The sequence below is a fragment of the Lactuca virosa genome, chromosome 8 (assembly GCF_052849685.1).
Source record: "Lactuca virosa cultivar CGN04683 chromosome 8, Lactuca_virosa_CGN04683_v6, whole genome shotgun sequence".
Taxonomy (NCBI): Eukaryota; Viridiplantae; Streptophyta; class Magnoliopsida; order Asterales; family Asteraceae; genus Lactuca; species Lactuca virosa.
The window spans coordinates 157,015,757-157,041,310 of NC_136433.1; the positions used below are offsets into that span (position 1 = coordinate 157,015,757).

At 33.9% G+C, this 25,554-nt stretch overlaps 4 protein-coding genes across 5 annotated transcripts; 3 read left to right on the forward strand and 1 right to left on the reverse strand.

The window, feature by feature from the left end:
* Positions 1-369: 369 nt before the first annotated feature.
* Positions 370-789, reverse strand: LOC145130993 (uncharacterized). The gene has a single exon (XM_079065734.1). The coding sequence runs from the start codon at positions 787-789 to the stop codon at positions 370-372; it is 420 nt and encodes a 139-aa protein (XP_078921860.1).
* A 7,402-nt stretch (positions 790-8,191) lies between these two features.
* LOC145132924 (nod factor hydrolase protein 1-like) lies at positions 8,192-9,748 on the forward strand. Of its 2 annotated transcripts, none has more exons than XM_079067876.1 (2): positions 8,192-9,333; positions 9,436-9,748. In XM_079067876.1, exons 1-2 carry the CDS (start codon positions 8,214-8,216, stop codon positions 9,465-9,467), a joined length of 1,152 nt encoding a protein of 383 aa, XP_078924002.1. In that variant the 5' UTR covers positions 8,192-8,213; the 3' UTR covers positions 9,468-9,748. The 2 variants fall into 2 exon arrangements, with proteins under 2 accessions (XP_078924002.1, XP_078924003.1); XM_079067877.1 differs by having other exon boundaries at positions 9,445-9,748.
* A 3,576-nt stretch (positions 9,749-13,324) lies between these two features.
* Positions 13,325-14,768, forward strand: LOC145134417 (large ribosomal subunit protein eL39z/eL39x). The gene is made up of 3 exons (XM_079069267.1): positions 13,325-13,438; positions 14,217-14,320; positions 14,524-14,768. The coding sequence occupies exons 1-3, from the start codon at positions 13,436-13,438 to the stop codon at positions 14,570-14,572; spliced, it is 156 nt and encodes a 51-aa protein (XP_078925393.1). The 5' UTR covers positions 13,325-13,435; the 3' UTR covers positions 14,573-14,768.
* Positions 14,769-23,079: 8,311 nt separating this feature from the next.
* LOC145130994 (uncharacterized) lies at positions 23,080-24,603 on the forward strand. Its single transcript, XM_079065735.1, has 2 exons — positions 23,080-23,947; positions 24,044-24,603. Exons 1-2 carry the CDS (start codon positions 23,080-23,082, stop codon positions 24,601-24,603), a joined length of 1,428 nt encoding a protein of 475 aa, XP_078921861.1.
* Positions 24,604-25,554: the final 951 nt, after the last annotated feature.

Consider the following 25,554-nt stretch of genomic DNA (forward strand, 5'->3'; position numbering starts at 1 on the left):
TGCTTGTATTCGAGAAACATGAATTTTCCAAAGTTAAATACTTGAGCTATATTAATTGAATAAAAAACTAAACAAGGGATGGAGCACTATATTTATAGTGTCCTGCTATAGAAATCCAAAATCAACAGGAAGTCTTAAACATGGAAAGTAAATCAAACTACCAAAATAAAAGATATGTAGATAATTATGGAATTAGATTTATGGCTTATCCCAACTGCCTCCCTAATGACGCATGCGATACACCTGACCAAACCGACCCATTCTTTGGGTTGTATCATTACTCCCCTCCCAAAAATGAACCTCTTCCTCAAGATTAAAGTCAGAAAATTGTTGATTAAGCCACTCATACGGCTCCCAAGTCGCTTCAAACTACGAAAGATCCTTCCAACGAATAAGAACTTCTCGAACAACACCACATTGTCGTACACCTTTGACCTCCCCAGATTGAAGCAACACCTCCATGTCTTCAATTAAAGTTGCTGGTAGGTTTGGTATAGTCGTCCGACTCCCAGTGACTTGTCGTAAATGAGAGACATGAAACACAACATGAATGCGGGATGTATCCGACAGCTTCAAATGATAGGCGACTTTCCATATTCTTTCTAATACCTCAAATGGCCCAAAATATCGGGGAGCCAACTTCTCATTTCGACGTCGAGCCACTGACCATTGGCGGTATGGTTTGAGTTTCAGAAACACCCAATCCCCAACTGCAAATTGAACATCGCGCCTATGCTGATCAACCTTATTTTTCTTACGTTGTTGTGACCAGAACAAATACCCCCTCATCTCCTGTAAACCTGATCTCGCTCTTACAAGTACTGGTCCATCGTACTGACCGGTGTTGGAAAACTACCATAATGTAGTAAATAAGGCGGGTCCCGACCGTATAAAATGCAGAAAGGCGTGGTCTTTTTTGAAGTGTGAAAAGATGTTTTGTACCAGTATTCCGCCCATGGTAACCAGGTGACCCACTTCTTTGGTGTATCAGCAATAAAACAACGCAGATATGTCTCAACACATAGGTTTACTACCTCCGTTTGACCATCTGCCTGGGGGTGACAAGCGGTACTTCGTTTGAGAGTAATTCCCAACAGTCAAAACAATTATTTCCAAAAATTACTTAGAAAAACCTTTTCTTGGTCAGAAACAATAGACTCAGTGGAACATCCCAAAAATTCAGATAAAATTTTCATTTTAAATTCATTCCAATCGTACGCTAATCATATCAAACAGTCGAAAGTATGTCATAGTAAAATATTATTAGAGTACAAAATCCCAAAATACGTGATGCGGAGAAACATAGGTGGATGTAGTGCGATCAATCCGGTCTCTTCCCTTTCGAGTTTGAAGTACCTGAAACATAAACTGAAAACCGTAAGCATAAAGCTTAGTGAGTTCCCCCAAAATACCCCGTACGATACATATATAACAATCAAAAACATACTGGGTATATTTCGCCCCCTTAGGTATCTTTCAACCGGTACTAGGTCTATTTCACCCCCTTTGGTATCTTTCAACCGATACTGAGTCTATTTCACCCCCTTCGGTATCTTTCAACCGGTACAGGATCTATGTCACTCCCTTCGGTATCTTTCAACGGGTATCGGGTCTAGTTCACCCTACCACTAACACATATAATCATAAATGAGGCCCCATAAATTTTTTATTCTAAAATATTATGTAGTAAATTTGCTATCATTAAATTCAAAACTCAAAGTTGCTAACATCTCATAAATTCATTACCATAACATCGTGTATCCATTCATTAGATGTTCCAGTTTCTAGGATCATACATGTTTACTGGAATATCTTCTTTGTCACCATCATTACCATCCAAGGTGATTATGTCTTCATCTACAGAAGACATATCTTCTGGTACTTGCTGTTCACAAGACACTATACTATATATAAGGAAAAACCAAGAACATTTTTTTTACTTTCTTTGCTTCATTATGATTTCATAAATAAATCATTCAAATAAAAATGAGCATTTAGTTAGGGAGAGAAAGAAATTAAGCACATGTGGGATTTGGGAAATTTAAAGAGATAAAAGATATTAACATTTAGTTTGAGAGTCAGTTAGAGGACTTAGAGAAGGACAAAGAGACTACCAACAAATCACTGATATATCAAGATTCAAGATAGAAAAAAGGAAGTTTTCGGCGAAAGAGACGAGCAACAACAACGATTTACTAGTACCGTTATTAGGTTTGTTAGGGCTTGATCTTTTGGTGAGTTTTATAAACACCATAACATGTGCTTGAACTTATATATATATATATATATATATATATATATATATATATATATATATATATATATATATATATATATATATATATATACTTTCCCTTAAATTGTTGATAAATTATAGAATTTATGATAAGATTTTGATTTTTTGATTTTCGTTGAATTTTTTCACAATTAAAATTACAACCAAAAGTTACATTGTGGATATAGTTAACTATTTTTCTTAAAATAAAAACACATAAAATGTATTTTATGAAAATACCAACACCATTACTATATATTTTCCCTAGATTTGGAGGCCCCTTAAAATCGGAGGCCTCGTGCAACCGCACCACTCACACACTCCAAGGCTGCCATTGCTAAAACCCTATTATAATTTTTCCTTCATTTAATACTTCCCATCTTTACAAATGGCTACAATTCTTTCATAAGTCTTCAGATCATCCTAATAGCTAAAATTTAATTCCTTTTACTCCCTAATGACACTGAATTCAATCCATCTAACCAATGTTAATTCTTTATAACATTTGAGGATTTAAATATATAAAGAGAAATGTATTTCAAATTTCCAACATATTTTTTAGACAAGCTAACACATGTACCCACTATAGTACTTCTATATCTACATCTTTCATCTCTAACTAAACTTGAACCCTCAACATTTGATTGAATGACACATTTCTATCAACTTCTGATACCATTAGACTATAAGCCTTTGGTAAATTACCAACATATCTTAATTCTATATTTTGAGAGGTTGATTAACACTAAGTTACATAATTAAACACTATTTTATCCCTTAATGGTATTTTCATTCTTCTAAGGTTATAACCATTTAATCTTAAATCTCATATTTTACATTTTTAAAATGAATTTTGCTATTTTTTCAACCACTCCGACTACAAAAATAAAAAAAAATAAAGAAAAAAGCTAAGTGACACATCATCTCGCAAAATGGTAATACAATTCTACTACTAATAATAATGTTGTAATTTGTAAAGTATTTTTTACAAGATGGATGGTTAGTTTTGTGACATCTATTGGTATCATTTGTTGAAAGGATAATCATCTCTAATAAATGAAGGTTTATTTACCACATGTTTTTTTTTCATTTTGCCACATGGCTTTTTTTTAGTTTTTTTATTTTCTTATTTTTCATTTGTCATTTTTTGAGGTTTTTCATTCTTACATTAAATTTTCAGAATTTATGGTTATATATGTGGAAGGTTCTCATTCTATTCATTTAAGGTTATCATTTTATTAATTTGAAAATAAATTCACATAAATGTTACAAACTCATTGATTTACTTTCTTTTTTCAACTACTTTATAAAATGTTTAATGTTATATACTGATATTAAACTTTTTATTTTTAATAAACCCGTATAATATACGGGTCTCACACCTAGTTACTATTTAATCATTTTTGTGGTTTAAGAACAGTCGCCTCATCGCTTTATTGTTTTGGACAACTTAATCAATTATTCAAATATCATCATCTATAAACGGTATGCCTTAATATTGGCTTTCGATCCTAGCCAATATTGGATAAAAAATAATTGTTGTCCAAATCATTAGTTATAAACAGATTGTTTCGTATTTGGTATTTCTATTTATCCAAGACATGGACAAAAGCTTAACATCAACGAAATTGAATTGGTCAACAAAGTAAATAGGTGTGTGTGCCCTAGCAACAGCCAATGTCTTAAACAAAGTTAAAGATGGTTCTTTTTCATCAAGTTTTAGCAAATTACTTAAATAGTCCTTTTGGTACGTATGGTTCCTTTACATCAAATGTTGTGGATACGCATTAGAATCCAAATGTCATGCATAATAATATTATGATATCAAAATCTATGAATATAGTTTTTAAAATAATTAGTTTTACAGCAAAACACAAGCAACAGAACTAAGGAAGCAAAACCAAATTTTAAAACAAAGCCTTATAAACAAGATCTAAACAAGATAATAATTATAAAGTATTTTTACATTGTTGATAAAACAAGAACTCGTAATCAAACAATTGATTATTTATAGTCTACGATAACAAAATTAACAAACAATTAACATATAACTAAATAAAATATCACTCAACAAGTATACTTTTACAAACTACTACTTATTTGAAAAAAAATACAAATCTTTATTAGGTGAAAAAATTCTTCTAATTTCTACTTCACACACGAGATAACTTGGAATGACAACTAATAACTTAGAATTTACTATTTAGGTCATTAAACTTTTAATTGTATCCAATAAACAAACAAATATACTATGTATATGTAGAATTTAATATATATATATATATATATATATATATATATATATATATATATTGATTTTAAAAATTTAAGCGATTGCAATTTTTATCGGTTAAAATGATAAAAAAAACATTATCATTATTTTTTCCACGTCTAACTAATAGATTATTATAGTTAATTTTCTCAAACCACAACTTCAACTACAAAGATATTTACCGATTAAAATGACAATGTCACAACACAATATGGAGTTGCTAATGGTTATTGGTTTTGAGAAAAATGATTACAATAGACTTTTAGTTAGATGTGGGAAATGAAATAATCATGTTTATTGTCATTTTAATTGATAAAAATCGTAATCACTGGTATTTTATAACCAAAATAAAAAGTTTTGATTTTCTTATTGGATACAGTTAAAAATTTTGTGACCTAATAAACAAGTTTTATGTTATTGGTTGTCATTTTTTTTTTATACTACACAAAATAGTAAAGTTAAAATAGTTTAATACAAAGATTTGTTACGACAAATTTTTATACTTTGTTTTGTCTTTTTTTTTTTTTGTATCAAGTAAATAAAACTTGTAGAAATATAAGTTTTTCTTATTGTTTTATATAAATTATAATTTTGAAATAAATATTAGAAAGAAGAAAACAAACCGCATCAAAGTTTATTGAAAATAGTTAAATAGATCGTCTCAAGTGAATGGGCTCTAACTTTTATTAAATGAATTGGGCCAGTTTTGCTTGGGTTATGTAGTTAACTTAAGACTTGAGCCTTGAGGAGTCAAGAGTTAAGAGTTCTATGTCGTAAGTCGTAACATGTTTTTTAGTTTATTTTTCTATACGGTGTTCGTGATTTTTGAGGGGATTAAAGGTGAACTTTGAGTATGAATATTTGATTATTATAAATTTATGTCGCAAATAATTGATTTTTTAGTTTTAGTGATTATTTTTGTGATTAGTATGAAATATCATATATCGATTCTCATAAATTGACTAGTTATATCCTTCTTTTCAACACTATGTCAAGTTGTCTACTAATTAAAACTAATACTTTTTTTTAGACTACAAAAAAAAAAAAAAAAAAATCATGTTTTTTGTTAAAAAAAGTGCATGCCTTGAAATACTAAATTGTGCATACCATGATTTTTTTTTAATAGTGATTAATACCCTGAAATCTTTTTGGTAAAACAGTGTATACCATTTAATCTTCTTTTTAAACAGTGCATTGCATGACGGATTTTTTGGCTCATGCCCTAGAATCTTTTTGGTAAAATACTAGGGGTGTGCATATCAATATAGTGATATACCATGAAATCTTTATGTTAAAAGAGCACATAAACTGGAATCTTTTTAACAAAACGATATCACCGAATATTTTAGACTACAAAAAAATCATGTTATCCAGACAAAAGCATATCTGTAGTCATTTTTAGACTACAAAAGTTTGACTCAAGACTTTGTGGGCTGTGGCTTCAATCATAATACTTCTAAGTTCAAGAATAATCTAATTTCATATGTTTGTTGGTATCATAAACCATCTCGTGAACTCTCTAAATAATACGATGACACAAGAATATTCAATTTCATTACAATCTTGACACTTTCAAAATTTGCCGGCCTATTGATTAGTTAAACTAAAAAAGATTCATTTTGTGATATTTAAAAGTAAATTAATGTAATTACTCCCGTCTTCTTAGGGTAGTTGAAGACTATGACTTCCATTAGCTACCTCGACCATATACAGACAATCACTTAGGGACAAAAACCGATAGGTTTCTTTTTTACTTGACTAATATTGGCTGAAACTTGTTTTTTAACATATTATACACATTTTGTACGTTTAAGAAAATAATATAACACAAGTAAAATCTCTCATCCTAATATTACTCATATCTATCTTATCTGTGGAAAGTACAATCCTTTTTAATAAATGAAGTTATTTTTGTCACATGTCATCTTATCCTTCATTTTGACATTTGTCATTTTGTGAGAATTTTAGAAATTTTATTTTTCACTTGTCATTTTTTAGGGATTTCCATTTTCTTAAAATAAAATTCATAAAATTGTAATGGGTTCTATAAGGAAATAAAATCATCTATTAATTTGGCAATAAATTCTCATAAATACTTTAAACGATTTAATTTCTTTTGCAAATTTTTAAAAGATTACATTCTGTTATGTAAAGTATTACATTATAAAATATTTTATATTTATATATTGATATTAGATTTTTATTTTTAATAAACTCGTGTAATACACGGGTCTCGCATCTAGTATCTATATAATAACATTCTAGGACTAGATAATTACAAGAATAAATACAACAATAAGATAAGATTTGAGTAATACTAATCTTAGTATGAATATATTTTAGGTATTCTGAAAATTCTTAACGGTTATTTAAATATAAAGAAAATTTAATACTATTATCCACAAGAAGTATAGTTTACAACATGTAAGAAATCATAAACAACAAAACCTTACGCATTTCCGGAAGAAGCATAGAAACACTTGGGTTATAATATGTTCATCAATTAGTAGTCTAATAGGAACTGATTGGCATGTTTTGGAATTTTTTCTTTGTCACGTTTTAGTGTTGTTATTATTTAATTTTATTTTGTAATAATGATTCATATGTTTCAAAATCCATCAAGAGAAGGTATATCACAAACTTTGAATCGGTCAATAGAAACGATATAGAATAAAGATGAATAACAAGAATCCAAGACTATGTGACAATTATGGATCATTTTCACACACTTTTCCTCGATGTTCTAACTTTTTAAGCAATTTACTTTGGGATTTTCTCTCCTTTCTTCAATGTTGTGTAAGCTTTTTCCTGGTGTATGTGAGGATGACAAACCAAGTTTTTGTTTGGCCATAGGTTGGTCCAAAGAACTTATTAAGAAGAATATATGAGTGGTTCGTACACAATATCCCTTTTCTTTGTCTAGGACTCTACCAATTGATATTTTCCAAAACTAATTCAAAATAAGTTTCTTTAATTTCTATCTTCAGTTTTTGAATACATAAAGAGTTTTCTGCAAATATTGATCAATGAACCTATAAAATCTTTCCAAATGTATCTTACAATCTACGACTATTTTTTACAAAACTAGTTTAATATTGTTGACATATGTTCATGTTCCAAATGTCTTATCAATTAGTAACCATCAATGCATTTTGCACTCAATAAAAAATACAAAACAACTAAGGTACAAGTTTTAAAACACATGGTACAAGAGAAAATAAGAAAGAGAAAGTAGAGAGAGATAATGAAGTGGGTTAGTGAAACCAATCAATTCACTCGTTGAAGCGGGAGTGGTACCCGCCGCTAACTCTATTGCTAATTAAGATTTTACATTTGATTGTTTTGTATTTTTTTTTAATTGAGTGGGTTGAGTGAGTTCAAAAAGATAAAGTTTCCGTATGTTGTGGGTTCGGAAAGATGAAGAAAAATAAAAGAGAAAAAATGATGTGACAGTGGGTTCAGTGGGGTTGGGAGGGAATGACTCCCTCCTCCCTGTTTCTTATCATGTCGTTTTCAAAAGATATTTTAATTATTTGTTAAGCCATAAACTGTATTAAATTAAAATACAACTTTTTAAATCAATCCCAACACACAATAACTCCTTTTTCAACTATTTATAAAGAATCCATGTAGCCAATGAATAAGCCATTGGAGAAAAAAAGTTTCATGGAATTCCTCAAAGCTCATAGCCTTCTCATTCTTGTGGTTTTAAGCCTCACCATGTCTAGTATCACAACTGTCACAAACTCTATGTCTTCTTCTCATAACCCAAACAAGGGAGCATACTGGCCTTCATGGGCCAAAAACTTTCCACCATCATCAATCGACACCAATCTTTTCACTCACGTCTATTATGCTTTTCTTTCTCCAAGTAACACCACATTCAAGTTCGAAACAGATGATCCAACTGCTTTGTTGCTCAAAAACTTCACCACCACCCTTCACACTAAAAACCCTAATCTCAAAACCTTGTTCTCCATTGGAGGTGCCTCAGAAGGCTCGCTAATCTTTTCACGCATGGCTTCAAGTCATAAATCAAGAAAAACTTTCATCCTTTCCACTATAGAAGTCGCACGAAAGTTTGACTTTGATGGGGTTGACTTAGACTGGGAGTTCCCAAAAACACCAAAAGACATGAAGAACTTTCGTCACTTGCTTCATGAATGGCGTGTTGCAGTCAAGAAAGAAGCTAAAGCAAATGATACGCCTCAACTTCTTCTTTCTGCAGCTACTTACTACTCCCCAGAAGTTAACTTAGATAATATACATCGTAAGTATCCAGTGGATTCTATAAACGAAAATTTAGACTGGATAAATGCAATGTGTTATGATTATCGTGGTTCATGGGATCTCTCTGCAACCGGGTCTCCAGCCTTGTTATATGATTCGAATAGTAATGTGAGCACAAGTTACGGGTTACAAGCATGGATCGAAGCTAAGATTCAAAGAGAAAAGTTGGTGATGGGGTTGCCACTCTATGGTCGAACATGGCAGCTAAAGGATCCAACTTTATATGGTATCGGAGCTCCGGCTGTGGATGTGGGACCAGGGGATGAAGGTCAAATGCCTTATGTAGAGGTGGAAAAGTTCAATGCTCAAAACAGTGCAAAAGTGGTGTTTGACTTGTCAACGGTGTCGACTTATTCTGTTGCAGGGACTTCTTGGATTGGTTATGATGATGTTAGATCAGTGGCATTAAAGGTTGCTTATGCTCGAACACAAAAATTGGGTGGATATTTCTTTTGGGCAGTTAATGGTGATCAAGATTGGAAAATCTCGACAGAAGGTATAAATTCAGTTTTTTTAATGTCGACTTAGTTATTCTCCATATCCAAAATAGATTTATTTATGAATGATGAAATGTTAATTGTGATGTTATTATTTGGAGTTTATGCAGCTTCAAGAACATGGAGTCTTTGAAGAACGATGGGAAGGGGTGTCAAATAGATGAGTGGAATGTGGATCATTGTATTTGTCTGATTATATATTAAATGTTGAAGTTTGTATTTTAATTATAACTAGAAAGGTTACCCCCGCTACGCGGGGGCCAGAAGCTTTCAATGTTGTTTCCGAATTGATAAATATGACAGACATAGAAAGTGCAAGGATGAAAAGTCCGGGCTTTGCCCCGGACCGTTTTTTTCATGTTTTTATGAAAAAATGTAAAAGTTTTGACTGCAAGAATTAAAGGGGTAGGAATTAGCAACTTTTTAAAACCGTTAAAGTTTTGTCGCCAAACTTTAAATATTAAAAGGTTCCAAAAAAGTGGAAAAATATTGATTGCAAGGACCAAAAGTGTCAAAATGGGTAAAGAATGAGGAGCAAAGTTGCCAAAAAAAATCCAAATTTAGTATTCCTAACTTTTAAGCCCAACAATAATACAGGGACCAATTCTGCCAAAAAAATGACAAGTTCACTATTCATTTTCTTTATAACTTTAATATATATATATATATATATATATATATATATATATATATATATATATATATATAATAAGTTGGAGGTGTCCATGTTTAACACAACATAAGTTGGAGGGCCAAATTAGTAAGTTGGAGGGCCAAATTAGACAAGAAAAAGGGTTGTTTACTGTTAAAATTTTTGATAACTTTAATATATATAATAATGACAAAAAAAAACCGTTATACATGAAGTTACATTAACAATTTGTATGTGTCTTTTGATAGTTTGAAGTCATTCATTTTCCTATAGTTGAAAAATATAGATATTACTACCAATTTTGTTAAAAATAAGTTACATATCATAATAGGACTTATATCTTGGATTTACATGCTTTGACCCTTTAAAACAAATGCCCTAAATCATTCCTAATAAATAAAGAACTTTTTGTCAAATGTCACGTTCTCATTGATTTGACAACATGTCATTTTGTGGTTATTTTCAATTAATTTTTTTCCACATGACATTTTGTGGTTTTTTTCATTTTATTAATTTCCACATAATATTTAAATGTAACAATTGCAATACATGTAATAATAAATGCATATCAATTTCATTAATTGACTTCCTTCTAATTTCAAATTTTCAAAATTAAAGTTTCATTAGTTTCCTTTATTTATTTATCTAAATTATTTGTTTAATTTAAAAAAATCAAACAATTTAATTTTAATAATTCAATATTTTTCTATTTTTTTCTTATAAATTCAAACTTCTCAAATGTTTAGAATTTCATATTTTTTTCTTTAAAATAAACTCATGTAATAAATGAGTCTTACCCCTAGTTTAATACAACAAAACAAAAAGAACACTGAAATAATGAGTTATTTTGAAGATCACGATTACATATTTATATTTTTACAAACCAAAATTTGAAGGTCGTTTTTGCTTTTTGTTTACAACAAAAAAATAAACCGAACCAAACCATATCTTTATATAATGTCATTTTACATCGGGGATAAAGCGTACATAGTAAGTGTTGTAAATATTATAATTTTCACTTGGTCAAGGTTGATGAAATGTACAAGTGGTTGAGAGGCATTTGTCAATAACACCAATACAAGTCACAATACATGTGAAAGTGTATTTGTATATGAAATATGATTATTTTTGCAACAATGGTATTCAATAATTCTAAAAGTATAAAGAGTAAATTACACGAATGGTCCCTATGGTTTGGGGTAATTTGCGTGTTTGGTCTCTAACTTATTTTTTTAACTCGGAAAGTCTCTACTGTTTGTTTTTGTTACGCCATTGGTCCCTACTATTTGTTTTTGTTACGTGCTTGGTCCCTATCTTACCTAAAAAAACTATTATTTAAATAGGGAAAAATGGTGGGGGTAGGTAAGATAAGGTGAGGGGAATGAGGTTAGTGGTGTGTTTATTTAAATAAATTAAAAAATCAAGGGCAAAATAGGTGTTTTAGGTAAGACAGGGACCATGAGCGTAACAAAAACAAACAGTAGGGACCTTTCGAGTTAAAAAAATAAGTTAGAGACCAAACGCCCAAATTACCCTAAACCATAGGGACCATTCGTGTAATTTACTCAAGTATAAAATTATGGCTACATATATTTAAGTCGAGCCAATTTATTCCAGTGGCGGATCTAGGATCAAAGTAAAGGAGTATTCCAGGCTACCCCAAGATATATACTAGATCCGCCAATGATTTGTTATTTATACGTGAAGTCAAGTTGTGAACCAATGGCGGAGGTAGTATAGAAGAAATAGGGTGTATGGACCCATTCGCAAATGGGCCCCACCTGCTAATTTATGTAAAAAAATCTTATTTTTTTAAAAGTAGAAAATGATGTCCATACTAAGGGTGACAATTGTCTTGGTTAGGGTTGGCAAGTCATGAGCAGGGGTGGTAATTGATGACACGACATGATAAAAATACACGACACAAAATGAAATTAGGACGAAACTGAAATTCGAATTTGTGTTCGTGTCTAATGTAAAAAACACGATGTCGTGTCGTGTTGTGTTCGTGTTCAAAATTTGACACGAAATTGAAACGATTTAGCATTTGTTTGTCGTGTTTGGCGTGTTATGTATGATTAAATATTAATTAAATAAACTAATTTTTATATTATGTTATATTTGTCGTGTCGTGTCGTGTTTGTCGTTTTTTTTAATTGGTTCATTTCCGTGTTAGTTAAAAAAACACGACATCGTTTCGTGTAGTGTTCGTGTTACATAAAACTTTGTCATGCCGTCGTGTCAGACAAAAACGCGACACGATGACCCGATTTACCACCCCTAGTCATGAGTTTGTGGGTCATAAAGTTCAACCCGAACAAAACCCATTTAAATATTCATGTCGTTTTGCTCAAGAAACCAGTGGAACTCCACGACTTCCTAACTCTGGTGACTGCTACTGTAAGAAACTACCGTTGTCGGAGGGACCGTTGCTGTTAATTATAGAGTGGACACCTCTTGATTTTCGGTACAGATTCACCACTGGAACTGATGTGGTTTACTATATGAGATGATAACATGAAAGGAGAAAATAAAAAACAAAAAGATTATAAGTTGTAACTAGAAACGTACAAGACTACAAATAATTGTCCCCATGTAAATAGTGTTTTAGTAACAGTGAGGCAATATTTGTTTTTTTAATTGTTAAGGGTGATGGATCTTCATTGATGGCGATGTTACCTTCTGTGCAACCACACTAGCTGTTTGTTTTTTCTAGGGATGAGCAAAAGTGCAACCACACTAGGTGTTTGTTTTTTCTAGGGATGAGCAAAAGTGCAACCACACTAGGTGTTTGTTTTTTCTAGGGATGAGCAAAAGGACCGAACCGGCCGGAACCGGACCCGACCCGGGAACCGGCTTCGGCCAAAATTAAGAACCGAACCGGCCCGACGGTTCCTACCGGTTCCGGTTCTACCGGTTCCCGGTTCTTGTTGTGTCTTCAAATATTGGAACCGGTCCTCGAAAAATAGCATCATACGGTTCCGGTTTTTGCCGGTTCTACCGGTTCCGGTTCCAAAAATCCACAAAAATAACGTCCCGGTCCCGGCCCGAACGGTTCCATCGGGTTTCGGTTCCGGTGCCGGTACCGGTTCCGGCCGGTTCCCCGGTCCATATGCTCATCCCTAGTTTTTTCCATTTTTTTGCCAAGTTATTTCTCTTCCTTCCTAAAAAGCTAAACACATGAAATGATTATTCATCTCATACCTCATATAAAATAAAAGAGAAATCTTCTCGGAAAGGGTTACTTCCCTAAGGCAATGAACCCCCATCCAATGTTTCCTAAGGTCCCTAGGGCTGTCTATCTAGTTTTAAACAGGCCAAGATTTTAACTGGGCTTGGGGCCTAACCCACCCAAAGCTGATACCTAGCTACATAAATCTGTTTTATTTTCGTCTGAGCTCCAGAGCAAAAAAGGAGAAGAACGGCGCAGCTCTCATTCAACCAACGCCATGGTAATCTATGTTTTCGTGAACCTTGCCATGTTAGATCCATCGTCTATTTATATAATTTTGTTGAAAGCATCTTAGCGATTGTGCTTGATTCTAGTGATGCTGGATATCTGAATGAAATGTTCTTTCTAGGGTTTGATACTTAATCTTATTGTCTGGTCTTCTTTGGATTTGACCGGTTCTCAAAATGTGGTGGCTTTTCTTCAGTTTATTTATGTTTATAATTTATGGTTGGTTTTAAGGGATTTAAGTTATTAATCATAGGTGTATTTGACTTAGGGTTTTCGAATTGTTTATCGGCTAGGATTTATTGTTCATATGGCTATGTTTGCATCTATGCCTTTATATCACAGATCATTGAAGTATAATTTCGATTTTGTAGATGTTAATTGTAGGCCATTTTCGTTGTTTATGATATTAGTTGTAATTGTTTTATAATGATGAGTTCAATACTTAGAAATATTATGTTTCTGTGTATGTTGCGGCCTATTCTGATGCTTGCAAAATCATTCTTTCTCTACTTGTAAAAATAATAGCGACTCCTATGGATTACTTACTTTTGTATAACTTAGTGATTACAAATTTTAGCCATACTTTCTTCTCTGATCTTAATCCAAAATCTTTTTTTCCTAATGATGAACAAGGTGATGATCATATGGGTTTCCAAGATTCTTTTTTTTTTTTTCTACCTGCATGATTAAAATCTCTCTATATCAATAACTTGTTTTGATGATTTGTTGCAACTGTGATTATTAAGCTCATGTTTGTATATTATTTTCAGCCGTCACACAAGTCATTCATGATCAAGAAAAAGCTTGCAAAGAAGATGAGGCAAAACAGGCCCATTCCTCATTGGATTCGCATGAGGACAGACAACACCATCAGGTCAAAAAGACCCTTCTGCCCTTTTTGTTACATGACAGAACTAGTCGTCCTATGCATTAATGGAGCAAAAATGGCAACTAAGCTTTCAGTCTAATTTTTTTGTTTGTGCAAAAGACAAGAATGCCCCTCATATATCCTGTGATGCGTAACAATAGTATAAAGGTAATGATTATTGTTGTTGACTCCATTTTTATTTATTTTAGGTATAATGCTAAGCGTAGGCATTGGCGTAGAACCAAGCTTGGATTCTGAGGTGTTTGCTAAATCAAACCATGGAAGATTGTCATCAAAACAAGAGAAGTCAACATTGATTGAATTAAGAAGTTGTTTTTGTTTCTGGTTGTGTTTTAGCTTAAATGAGTGATTTTGTTCTTATTGTTGCTCATTTCTAGTATTGAAATATGGATTATTATGGTTTTATATAAAAGACTTGGAAAATTATGTGTCAGTTTTCATTTGTGCTTATGTTTTGCATTTGGTCTCCCATGAGCATTTATGGAGATAAAAGGACAATTGTTTGTCAAATTGAGAATGCAATGGTGGTTAAAATACTAGAATTTAAACTCATTTATCTAAACTAAAGTTAAAGCAAATGATTCTACATTAAAACAAATAAATGATTTCTACATATGATGCCAAACAAATAATAATATTTTAACTTTTGTACAAAAATGGCGTGTATGGTTATTTTGCTTGATGCATTTTAGTCTTAAATGCATATTGGATAAATTGCTTATTACTATGTTGACATATTTTTGTTATTTTTGTCACATAAATGGAATGATAAAAAAGAGAGAACACATTTAGATGGCTCCCTGGTGCATTTTGAGATACCAATGGTTGATTGTGTGGAAACATGAATTTGACGATACCATGTTAATTATCTGATTATAGACAAGGTAATTGTGTGTTTATAGATTAAAAAAAGAAGGATTATGAGTAATTTTATTAGATTATGTGATAATCAAAAATTTTATTTATTATTATTATTATTATTTTTTAAAAGATTGATCGTCTTACTTTAAATGAAGGTTTGATGATTGGGGGATGTTAAGCATGTTTCTGTTTGTTTATTTGCAACAATTGTCATATGTTTAATTTTCTATAAAGATCAAGTCATGATTGATGTCTGAGAGGGGAAATGACGGCAGTGAAGTTATATAGGTATGATTTTGGCTTGATCTTAAGGGTAACGAGTACCAAATTCTGAAAGTTTTTTTTGGAAAGGGAACTTCCCTAACGAGGGTTTCCGGGTGTAGATTTGTTATCAATCTTTGCTATGGTGCAACTTTTATGTGTAGATTTTTGCAAATTTAAAGCATGATACTATAATTTGGTTTGATTTTCCACTGTAAACGTTTTAATATGAATAACTAAAAGTAGGATGCTCTCATAAACATGTTAGTGAAAGTATGTTGTTATTTGTTGAATTTCTTTTGCTAATATAAGATAGATAGTCTTGTATCCATGTTATGTTTGTTTTGTTACTAGCTAATATCATGAAAATGTAGGACTATCTTATGTAGAGAAATCGATACTTGAAGCAAGAAAATTTTGAATCGTGTACATTGTCATGGGGATGGGGTTAGTGGCGGATCTAAAAAAAGTTCAAAGCAACACCATTTTTTCCGTGAAATATACAGTAAAACCTCTATATATTAATAATGTTGGGACTCATATATTTTATTAATTTAGCAAGATATTATTATATCGATAAATTAATAAATTATTAATTTAAAGAGTTGGCACAAAATGGATGTGAATGAGTTGTTGGATTATCCAAGTGAAAATAATGAATGTTACGAAGTTCAAAGCATTGAAGAAATTATCGCGGATAGCGTTCAAAATTCGGTTGATGATGAAGTTGATGATGATTCAATACCTTTGGAACCGGTCACTCGGAAAGAAGCATTGCAAGCGGAAACAACTCTTTACAACTTTTTGTTGCAATACGAGAATACAGTGTCTTAACTCTTAAATGCAATTGGGAGATTTAAAGATGAACTCAATATAAATTTGAAGTTTACAAAAAAACAATTGACTATAGATTCATTTTTTACTAGATAATTCAAGAATTTTGAAATATTTTAGTAATTATTAATTTATAGTTTCACCGGGACCAATATATTTACATTGAGATTTCAAAAAATTATTATTTTATTATTTTTACGTTTGGGGTCCACTTTTGTACCGGTCCCAAGTTGGAACCGGATAAATTATTAATTTTATCGAGATTATTAATTTATCGAGTATTAAATTATAAAGGTTTTACTGTAAAATAATGTATTTTTCTTTTTAAAAACTATTGTATTTTGAAAGTGTAATTATTAATTGGGTAGCTGTTTTCAATATATACCAAAAATGAGATAATACACAAAATAGCAACATATTATATCTATACTAAATACAAATGTCGGTTGCCTTCTTTTTTCTTTTCTCTACCTTTTACTTTTCTTAATTTTCATTTTCAATCCTTTCCTTCTAATACTAATATAGCCGACCTTAAATCTTCATCCTATTGGACCGCTCTTACTTCTTATCTTTGTCTCCATAAGTAAAAATTTCTTCCTTCCTTTTTTCAATAGTCGGCACTTTCTACCTGCATTTTTCCTTTACCATTCCAACTGTTTGACGAGGTCTCCTTTCTTTTATGTATCTATTGCATAATTTTACTTATAATGTCTTTTTTATGCCCTATTTATGAAGCTATCCAACTTCACCAATCCGTTTACCTTTTCTCGATTTTACTGCATATGTATGCTTTCCCATTTGGATTATTGCCTTATCACTTTCTTCACAAAAAAAATTCTTTTTTGGATTGATTCTAAATGTAAAGAAAAGTTGACTTTTAGTTAATACCCTATTTATCACTTTCTTCTTTCGTCATGTGTGAAAATTAATAGACAGATTGTTGTCTGCATCCTCCTATTCTGATGTTGTTTTGTTTCATTTTACTTGGCTTATCGGTTTTCTCTTTGGTTCATACCGTATTTATCACTGAAAAAAAAAATCCCTTTTGGATTGATTCTAAATGTATAAAAAAGTTGACTATCGTTGTCATCCTCATGTTCTCAAAATTAATACATATATTGTTGTCCATATCCCACTATTATGATATTTTTGTGTTTCGTCCAAAAAAAGGTTTCTTCCTCTATAAGAGCCCTAAGGTTTTCAGGTTCTACTACTCATAAAGGGGCACAAATTCTGATTAAAAAAGTAAACACTTTTTACCTCTGAAATATAGCTTTTGAAAGTGTGTGCGCCAAATCTTAGTTTTACTATGGTAAAAGTTACAGGAAAAATACTATCTACAAAATTTCATCTGATGTCCTTTGTTTATAAAACTTATATGGAAAAAGTTGATAAAAAACTGTTATGATACAGTCAGGGAAGTAACAAATTGGCATGGACAATTTCCTTTACAGACCATCTAACAAACTTTTTTTCTTCGTTAATGTAAACACCCATAATATGCTTCTTATTTTTTGCTTTTGCTATTCTATCTGATGTACAGGTAAAATAATATCTACTAAATTTCATCTGATGTCATTTGTTTATAAAACTTATATGGAAAAAGTTGATAAAAAATGTTATGATACAGTAAGGGAAGTAACAAATTGGCATGGACAATTTCCTTTACAGACCATCTAACAAGCTTTTTTTCTTCGTTAATGTAAACACCCATAATATGCTTCTTATTTTTTGCTTTTGCTATTCTATTTTCCGCAGGTACCCTGTTCGTGTTCAGTTGCTGTATGGTGTAGTAAACGATTCGCTTAAAGGTTTATTTTTTGTATTTTCAGTTATTTAACCGTTTATTAGTTGCTTTATCATGTATTAGTGCCTTATTCTAATTTCAGTCCAGCAAACACTTTCTTTTCATAACTATCTTATCTATGCCTCCATCACGAAAGAGACGTTATACAGTCGGTGAACATATTGCATCGTCTAGCAACCATCCTACTGATTCTTTATACACAGACAATGGTGACTGTACCTATGTGTGTGAACATTGCTATGCCTTATTTTGGTACGATGAGCGTGTTAGTGCAATGTCATCCAATCGAGCACGGTATAATCATTGTTGCAAAAACGGTCAGGTCAAACTTCCATTTTCTATGATTCCTCCTCCGTCGTTGGTGACTTTATTCGATCAACCTGAATTTCTTGCCGATATACGTGCTTACAACAGTATGTTTGCGATGACATCTTTTGGTGTAAAAGTTGACGAGTCTATAAACATTGGCTCTGGTTCATACGTTTTCAAAATTGAAGGTCGGGTTTATCATCGGCTTGGTTCGTATTGTCCTCCACCTAATGAACGCCCCCGGTTCTTGCAAATATATATATATATATATATATATATATATACGACACTGAAAATGAGGTATCTAATAGGATGAGCTTCTTTGCTAATGAAAACCGAACACCCTTAAACTCTGGCATTGTCACTCTACTTATTCAAATTCTTGACAATACTAATAAACTGGTTAGACTTTTTAGGAATGCACGTGACCTTTGTAGTTCTTCTGATATACCGACTTTTTCAATTCGTCTATACAATTCCTATAACTCTTCGCGTTATGGTAATCCTACTCCAGGCTGTATAGGTGCAATTTTCAGTGACTTAGATCCCGAGTCTGACGGTTATGACATTGTTATACGTCACAGGGTCAACGGACCTCAACGAATAAACACTCTACATCCTTTGTACATGCCCTTGCAATATCCTCTATTGTTTATACATGGTGAAAGCGGTTGGTCTAATAAACTACGCCTAACTGGTGACGAGCAAGCGAAAGATAAGAAAATAACAATGAACATGTTCTATAGCTACCAATTACACGACCGACTTAATCTGTATACTTTGATCCTAAGAGGCGATCGCCTTTTTCAACAATACATGGTTGATGCGTATGCTTGCATAGAACAAGATAGACTTAATTATTTTCGATATAATCAAAATGCCCTTCGGAATGAATTCCTTCAGGGTATACATGATGCGGTTATGCGTGGTGATAGTAAGGGGAAAGACATCGGCAAATGAATTTTTTTGCCATCGACATTTACTGGCGGTCCTCGCTATATGTATAAACATTATCAAGATGCATTGGCGATATGCAGAGTTCATGGAAATCCACAATACTTCATTACATTTACATGTAATGTCAAATGGCCAGAAATTTGTAGATACATGGATAGATTTCCAGCGTTAAAAGCCGAAGATCGTCCCGATATTATAGCAAGGGTCTTTCACATGAAATTGCTTTCCTTCACTAACTTTCTCAAAACGCAGAAACCATTTGGAAAAGTTTCAGCAGGTAATCTATTTATTGATTACCAAATGACAAACGATTCCGTTTATACCAATAATTTGCGTTTTCAAATTAATTTTTTTTCCTAATGCAGATCTATACACAATAGAATTCCAAACGAGAGGTCTTCCTCACTGCCATCTCTTATTATGGATTGATCACCCAAATAAGATAAAAGATGCCAGCCAACTGGATGAATACATATCTGCGGAGATTCCAAATCCAATTACCGACCTAGTTCTCTATAGGATAGTCACTGAATCTATGATGCATGGACCTTGCGGAATTGCAAAACATGACGCCCCTTGCATGTCTACAAGATTGATACTTTCATTTTATTTACTTCTTTTTATAGTTTATTTTAACACATTTCATCTCATTTTAGTTAATCTTCATGCATATTTTCTCTTTTTGTTATTTTTTCTCCTTTACCGGGTGCTTTCCAGTCTTTTGAACTTATTTGCAGGATTTATCGAAGACTATTTGTCATTGGAGGTATGGAAGGAGTGCGAGACTATTAGGGGCTTGCAATTTGTTCGTGAACTTGAAGTGTGGCGATTGGGCTCGGTGTCAGTACAAGCGGGATGCGCGTTGGATTTTATATTGGACGAGGACTCGAGTTGAGGAAGATTAAGGAGCATTGGATCAATCAAAGAAGGCTTTGGAATGGCACAAATGGGCTCTAAAGAATTATGCATGTGGGCTGAAGTGTGAATGAGAAGATTGGGCTAGATTGCATGTTAAATGGCCCAAGTCCCACATTCAGCGTGACCCACGCGGTCCGCGTGGACCCATACGCGGTCCGCGTGGACCCATACGCGGTCCGCGTGGACCCATACGCGGTCCGCATGAAATGTGCTGACTTGATTCCGAGTTTTGACTTGTTGACTCTACTTGTGGAAAGTTGGTGGGTAGCTTTTGGGCAACTTTTTGAATCGGGAATTAAGCCTTATCTGCTAGAGTTTGGGAGCATTCTTGAGGATTATCACTTGAAGAACACACACAATTCTCTCTCAAGGAGGCTTTGGAAGATTTGAAGATTTTTTGAAGATTAGTGTAATTTCTTTCCATCTTGCAACTAGAACAATGTTTGGTACCACTAAACTATATTGCATTTCTTTTACTTTGGCCATGCTTGACTAAACTCTCATTTGGTTGATTAGGGTTTAATCCCATGGATGATTGGTTGTTTTGAAGACTATTATTATCTTGTGTTGAAATTTATGGAAATGTTTTCTAGTTAAACATCTTGTTGTGTTTATTTATCTTTGATCATGAGCTTAGATGAATGGATGCTTATTTTTGTTGACTAATTTCTTGGTTAAGTAATGGACTTTCAAATTAGTAAGCAACAAATGGTTTATATGTTTGTTTTCATTTCATTTAGACCATGGAAATGTTTCCTCCATAATGATAATGTAAGCATTTGATTATCTTTTGGACTTGGTAACTCTTTCAACTTAAAGCTAATTGATTTTCATAAGATTTTATGCTTCATTGATTTTGTGACTTCAATTAAGGAAATGTGTTAAGAGCTCCTCTAGCCATTTTAATATCTAAGAAGAGTTGAGGCAATTTGTGCTTATGAATTGCTATAGCCAAGTTAAACCAATTCACAAGTGTTATTCTATTTAGTCTAATGATAAGTCAACCATGTCATCCATGTGGTGTACCCTAAATCAACCAATTTCACTTCATTGAATTTAATCAAATCTTTTACTTTTTTACTTGTCATATTTACATTCTAGTTAGTTTTAATTTTATCAAGCAATCAAAAAGAACTAACCCCCCCCCCCCCACATTTTTATTTTATTGTCATTTTACAAGTACTTTTGCAAAAAGATTTTCCATAGAGTTATAAATTGAACCAATCTCCGTGGATCGACCCCTTTACCACTATACACTATTTTAGTGTAAAAGATTTAGGGTTATTTATTTTTGTTGGCCTCGACAACCACCAAATTTTGGCGCCGTTGTCAGGGACTGATTTATTTTTAATCAATTTGTTTCTCTATGCCCAGATCTCAGCGTACAGGTGACTTGATTTACAACCCAGAAATTGAAAAAGAAGCAAGGCGTTTGGCGAAGGAAAAGCGAATTGAACGTGGTCAAACTTCTAATCCTCACGGGGATCCGGAGGTTGAACCCGCTTCATCAAGTGACACGGAACCCGATTCTAGTCCCGACCCTCGCCAAGAAATTCCCGAAACACCACCTCTACAACAAAATCCACCCATTATTGAACCAATTGCAATGGCGGACGGAGGAGAAGTTCCAGAAAGAACTTTGAGGTAAATGATGGAAACCGATGTTACACAAACTCCAACCGGTATCAATTACCCGGTTTTGGAAGGAGGTTCGAAATTGAAGTCAAGTTTAGTCCATCACCTCCCAACTTTTCATGGATTAGAGAATGAAGACCCACATAAGCATTTGAAGATGTTCCACATTATTTGCACTAGCATGAAGCCACAAGGGTCAACCGATGACCAAATCAAGCTAAGGGCATTCCCCTTTTCATTGGCCGATAGAGCAAAGGATTGGTTATTCTATCTTCCCCCGGGGTCGATCAACTCATGGACCGACATGGCAAGAACTTTTCTTGATAAGTTCTATCCCGCTTCAAGAGTCTCAAGTCTTAGAAATGAGATTTGTGGAATTCGCCAAGGTCAAAATGAGACTTTTCATGATTATTGGGAGAGATTCAACAATTTGTGTTATAGTTGCCCACAACACCAAATTCCGGAACAACTCCTCATTCAACACTTCTATGAGGGATTGTTACCAATGGAGAGAAGACTAGTTGATGCCTCAAGTGGTGGAGATGTCTTTAGTAAAACTCCACAACAAACAAGACAACTTTTCAACACCATAGCTGCAAACTCCCAACACTTTAGCCTGCGCCAAGACATGAAAAGAGATACACAACACAAAGTCAATGAAGTGGGAACATCGAACCTCGAGTCTCAAATCAAACATCTAACCTCCGTTGTCCAAAAGCTAGCCATGGGACAAACTCCAAAAGTGATGGTTTATGGGATATGTGCAACAATGGGACATCCAACGGATATGTGTCCAATTCTTCAAGAAGATGCGGAACATGTAAATGCCACGGGAGAGTTCCAAAATTACCACAACAAGCCATCTGGTTACCAAAATGCTTACAATTCAAGTTGGAAGCCAAATCCCAACATGAGCTACAACCCAAGACCATTGCCTCAAAATGCATTGGTTAGACCTTCCTATCCACCACTACAACCTCATTACCAACATCCACAACCACACTATCAATCCAAACCACACCCTCCGCACCACCAACAACCTCCTCAATCCCAACCAAGTAGCTTCGGAATGTCCCTTGAAGACATTGTCAAATCCCTAGCCACTAGTACCCAACAATTCCAAAAAGAGACAAGAACTAGTATCTCCAACCTTGAAGCACAAATGGGAGATATAGTTACATCCATAAGCAAGTTGGAGTCCCGTGGTAAACTCCCTTCTCAAACCGAAAAGAATCCAAATGTCAATGTGGTGACCTTGAGAAGTGGCAAACAAACCGGAGAAAGTAGTTCAAAGAAGAAGCCAAGGGATGAAGAGGAAGAAATAGAAGTCATTCCCATTGAAGAACCTATAGTCAAGAATGATGCCCAAGCCGGAGCCCCAAAGAAGACAACCCCTCTAGTGACTCCAATAGCCACTCAACCGCCATTCCCCTCCCGACTTGCAACTTCGAAGAAGAAAATGGAGGAAAAAGAGATTTTGGACACCTTCCGAAAGGTGGAAGTAAACATCCCTCTACTTGATGCAATCAAGCAAATCCCGAGATATGCAAAGTTTTTGAAAGAACTTTGTACCAACAAGAGGAAGTTGAAGGGAAATGAGAAAATTTCGATGAATGAAAACGCATCCGCGGTTTTACAAATGAAGCTTCCACCCAAGTGCAAAGATCCGGGAATGTTTACGGTTCCTTGCAAGATAGGAGATGTCACTTTTAGTAGTGCCATGCTTGACCTTGGTGCTTCTATTAACGTCATGCCCTATTCGGTGTATGAATCATTGAATGTTGGACCTTTAAGTGAAACCGGTGTCATAATCTCTCTTGCGGATAAATCAAGTGTCTTTCCTAGAGGTGTTTTGGAGGATGTCCTAGTGCAAGTAAACCAATTGGTCTTCCCGGCGGATTTCTATGTGATTGATCTAGATGAACAAGTGTCCTCAAAGTCGGGTATAATTTTACTTGGGAGACCATTCTTGAAGACGGCTAGGACAAAGATTGATGTGTATGCGGGAAGCTTAACAATGGAGTTTGATGGTGAAACAATAAGTTTTAACATTTATGATGCTATGAGATATCCTAGTGATGTTTCATCCTTGTGTTTTGTTGATGTTATTGAACCATTAACCCAAGAGTTGTTCGAGTTTTCTAATGGTGACACGTTGGAGATGGTTTTGAGCAAAGGGTTTGATTGTGGAAAGTTAGCCAAGAAGTTGAAGCTCTACTCACTAGACCCCGAAGTTGAAAGATTGGTTAACAATTTGGAGAACAAGAAGACTACTCAATTTAGTGTGAAGCAAATTGAATTACCTCAAACTCACACAAGATTGCCACCCTCCCTTGTTCAACCTCCAGAATTAGAATTGAAGGTCCTTCCTCAACATTTGAAGTATGCGTACTTAGGAAACAACGAGACTCTTCCGATCATCATTTCAACTCACTTAACCGAATGTGAAGAAGAGCAACTCCTCAAGGTTTTGAGGGAGCATAAAGAAGCCATGGGTTGGACGATTGCAGATATCAAAGGGTTGAGCCCCTCCACTTGCATGCACAAAATTCTAATGGAGGATGAATGCAAGCCAAGTAGAGACGCGCAAAGAAGGTTGAATCCGCCAATTATGGAAGTGGTCAAGAAAGAGATTTTGAAGCTCTTAGATGCGGGAATGATCTATCCAATCTCGGATAGCAAGTAGGTGAGCCCGGTGCAAGTCGTTCCAAAGAAGATGGGAATCACGGTAGTCGAGAACAACAAAGGTATGATGGTCCCCACCCGTGTGCAAAACGGGTGGAGAGTATGTATTGACTACCGCAAACTCAATGCAAGCACAAGAAAAGATCACTTCCCATTACCTTTCATTGACCAAATGCTAGAAAGGTTGGCCGGGAAATCACATTATTGTTGTCTAGACGGGTACTCCGGTTTTCACCAAATCCCGATGGCACCGGAAGACCAAGAAAAGACAACATTTACATGTTCATTTGGCACTTTCGCATACCGGAGAATGCCATTTGGATTATGTAACGCCCCGGCCACTTTCCAACGTTGCATGGTTAGTATCTTTTCCGAATATGTCGAAAACATAATTGAGGTTTTTATGGACGATTTTACGGTATATGGAAATTCCTTTCAAGAGTGTTTGACCAATCTCACCAAAATTTTGAAAAGATGTATTGAAACAAATTTGGTTTTAAATTTTGAGAAGTGTCATTTCATGGTGAGTCAAGGTCTCATTTTGGGTCACATTGTGTCAAAGAAAGGAATTGAGGTAGATAAGGCCAAAATTGATATTATTCAAAGCTTACCTTACCCGACTTGTGTTCGGGAAGTTCGTTCTTTTTTGGGCCATGTAGGTTTCTACCGACGATTAATCAAGGGCTTTTCAAAGATAACAAGACCAATGTGCCAACTCTTGCAAAAGGATGTTGATTTCGAGTTCAATGAGGCGTGCAAAGAAGCTTTCGATAAGCTCAAGGAGTTGCTTACATCCGCCCCCATCATGCAAGCACCAAATTGGGATCTCCCCTTTGAGATCATGTGTGATGCAAGCAACTATGCAATAGGCGCCGTTTTGGGTCAAAAGAATGGACGAGCCTCCCATGTGATCTACTATGCATCGAGAACACTAGACAATGCTCAAAGCAAC